The sequence below is a fragment of the Elephantulus edwardii genome, unplaced genomic scaffold, assembly GCF_000299155.1.
Source record: "Elephantulus edwardii isolate Elephantulus edwardi_28Jun2011 unplaced genomic scaffold, EleEdw1.0 scaffold00024, whole genome shotgun sequence".
NCBI lineage: Eukaryota > Metazoa > Chordata > Mammalia > Macroscelidea > Macroscelididae > Elephantulus > Elephantulus edwardii.
Genome location: NW_006399774.1, coordinates 10,890,502 through 10,891,762, shown reverse-complemented (window position 1 = coordinate 10,891,762; position 1,261 = coordinate 10,890,502). Strand labels below are relative to the sequence as shown.

The following is a 1,261-nucleotide window of genomic DNA, read 5'->3' as shown; positions in this document are numbered from 1 at the left end:
CTAGTTAACTGCACATAACAACAACAACAACATGTGCATGTGAGGCCAAAAAAAGCACTGAAGCTTGTGAATTCTGCTGTTTGAGAAGAACACTGAATACAACAGGGACTGCCAGAAGAATGAATGAATATATTTGTCTTGGATAAAGTGCAGCCATAGTGCTCCTTAGTTGGGAGGATGGCAAGACCTTGTCTTGAGAATTCTGGACATTTTATCAGGAAGGCCCAGTCCCTGGAGAAGAACATCATGCTTGCTAATACAGAAGGTCAGCCAAAAAGAACACGACTACCATAGGGACAGGCAGTCACAGTGGCTGCAAAAACGGGCTCAGAGGTGAGGCTGGCTGAGCAGGCAGGGTTTCTTTTGTTGTGAGGAGGGTCATTACGACCTCAAAGCACTTCATGGCAACTCTGGAGAATGTGGTGAATCAGAAGTTGTTTCTCAAGAGTGAACATCTAAGGAGAATAAAAAGTGAAATTACCCATCCACCAGACATTGGGTGGCCTACACTCACCAACACTCTCCACTATCCAGAGATAAAATACAGATGTAGCCACTGAACTTAGCAAAACACCCTATCCCTTGCTGCCAAGAAGGATGCCCAATCTCTTTATCTCGAATGTAAAACTCACCCCACCTCCACCACAGAAGGCTAGTTCCCCTGTTCTCCAAACTCAGCACTGGAGGCTTCAAGGGTCAGTCCCAGGCGCCCCACCTGGCGGATCCATCTCGCTAGGGTGAGCAGTCCAGCCAGCACACCTGACAGGTGTCTACCCACTTTCCCCAGGTCCATTCGCAGAAGCACGACCCAGGAGTGCTTTATCTCTGGGGACCGACTGGCAAACAGACAAAACCGGAGCTCGGGGTGGAATTATATAACAATGTAGAGAAGATAAGGCTTCCAGGAAACGAAAGTAGCGCATGGAGGGGCAGGGGGCCGGGAGAGGCGAAGGGAGCGGCGGCGCCGGCACTTACTCGAAGGCGAAGAAGAGTCCGCTGGTGGCGAGGATGAGCACGAGCGTCAGGTAGAAGACGCCGGTCTGCCGGGCCATCATGATTCTCCCGTTGCAGAAGAACTTGTTTCGGCCCGGGAACACCTCCCATTTCCTGCGGGCCGCGATCTTCCTCTTCTTGTGGGGCGACTCCATGGGGGAGGAGCTGTGGGTGCTGATCTGGCTGTACTCGCAGTCGGTCATGGGCCCGCCGCCGCCGGGAGGCATCCACGCGGGCAGCCGGCCGGGGGCACACGCCCCCAGGAGCG

The 1,261-nt window shown here is 53.4% G+C and overlaps 1 protein-coding gene across 1 annotated transcript in view; it reads right to left on the bottom strand.

Annotated features, from left to right (window-relative positions):
* Positions 1-1,254, bottom strand: part of ZDHHC14 (zinc finger, DHHC-type containing 14) — a 385,293-nt gene extending 384,039 nt beyond the window's left edge. The window contains exon 1 of the mRNA XM_006882757.1: positions 976-1,254. Within this exon, the coding sequence (XP_006882819.1) occupies positions 976-1,220 (245 nt within the window). The 5' untranslated portion in view covers positions 1,221-1,254. The remainder of the gene's footprint in view (positions 1-975) is intronic.
* Positions 1,255-1,261: the final 7 nt, after the last annotated feature.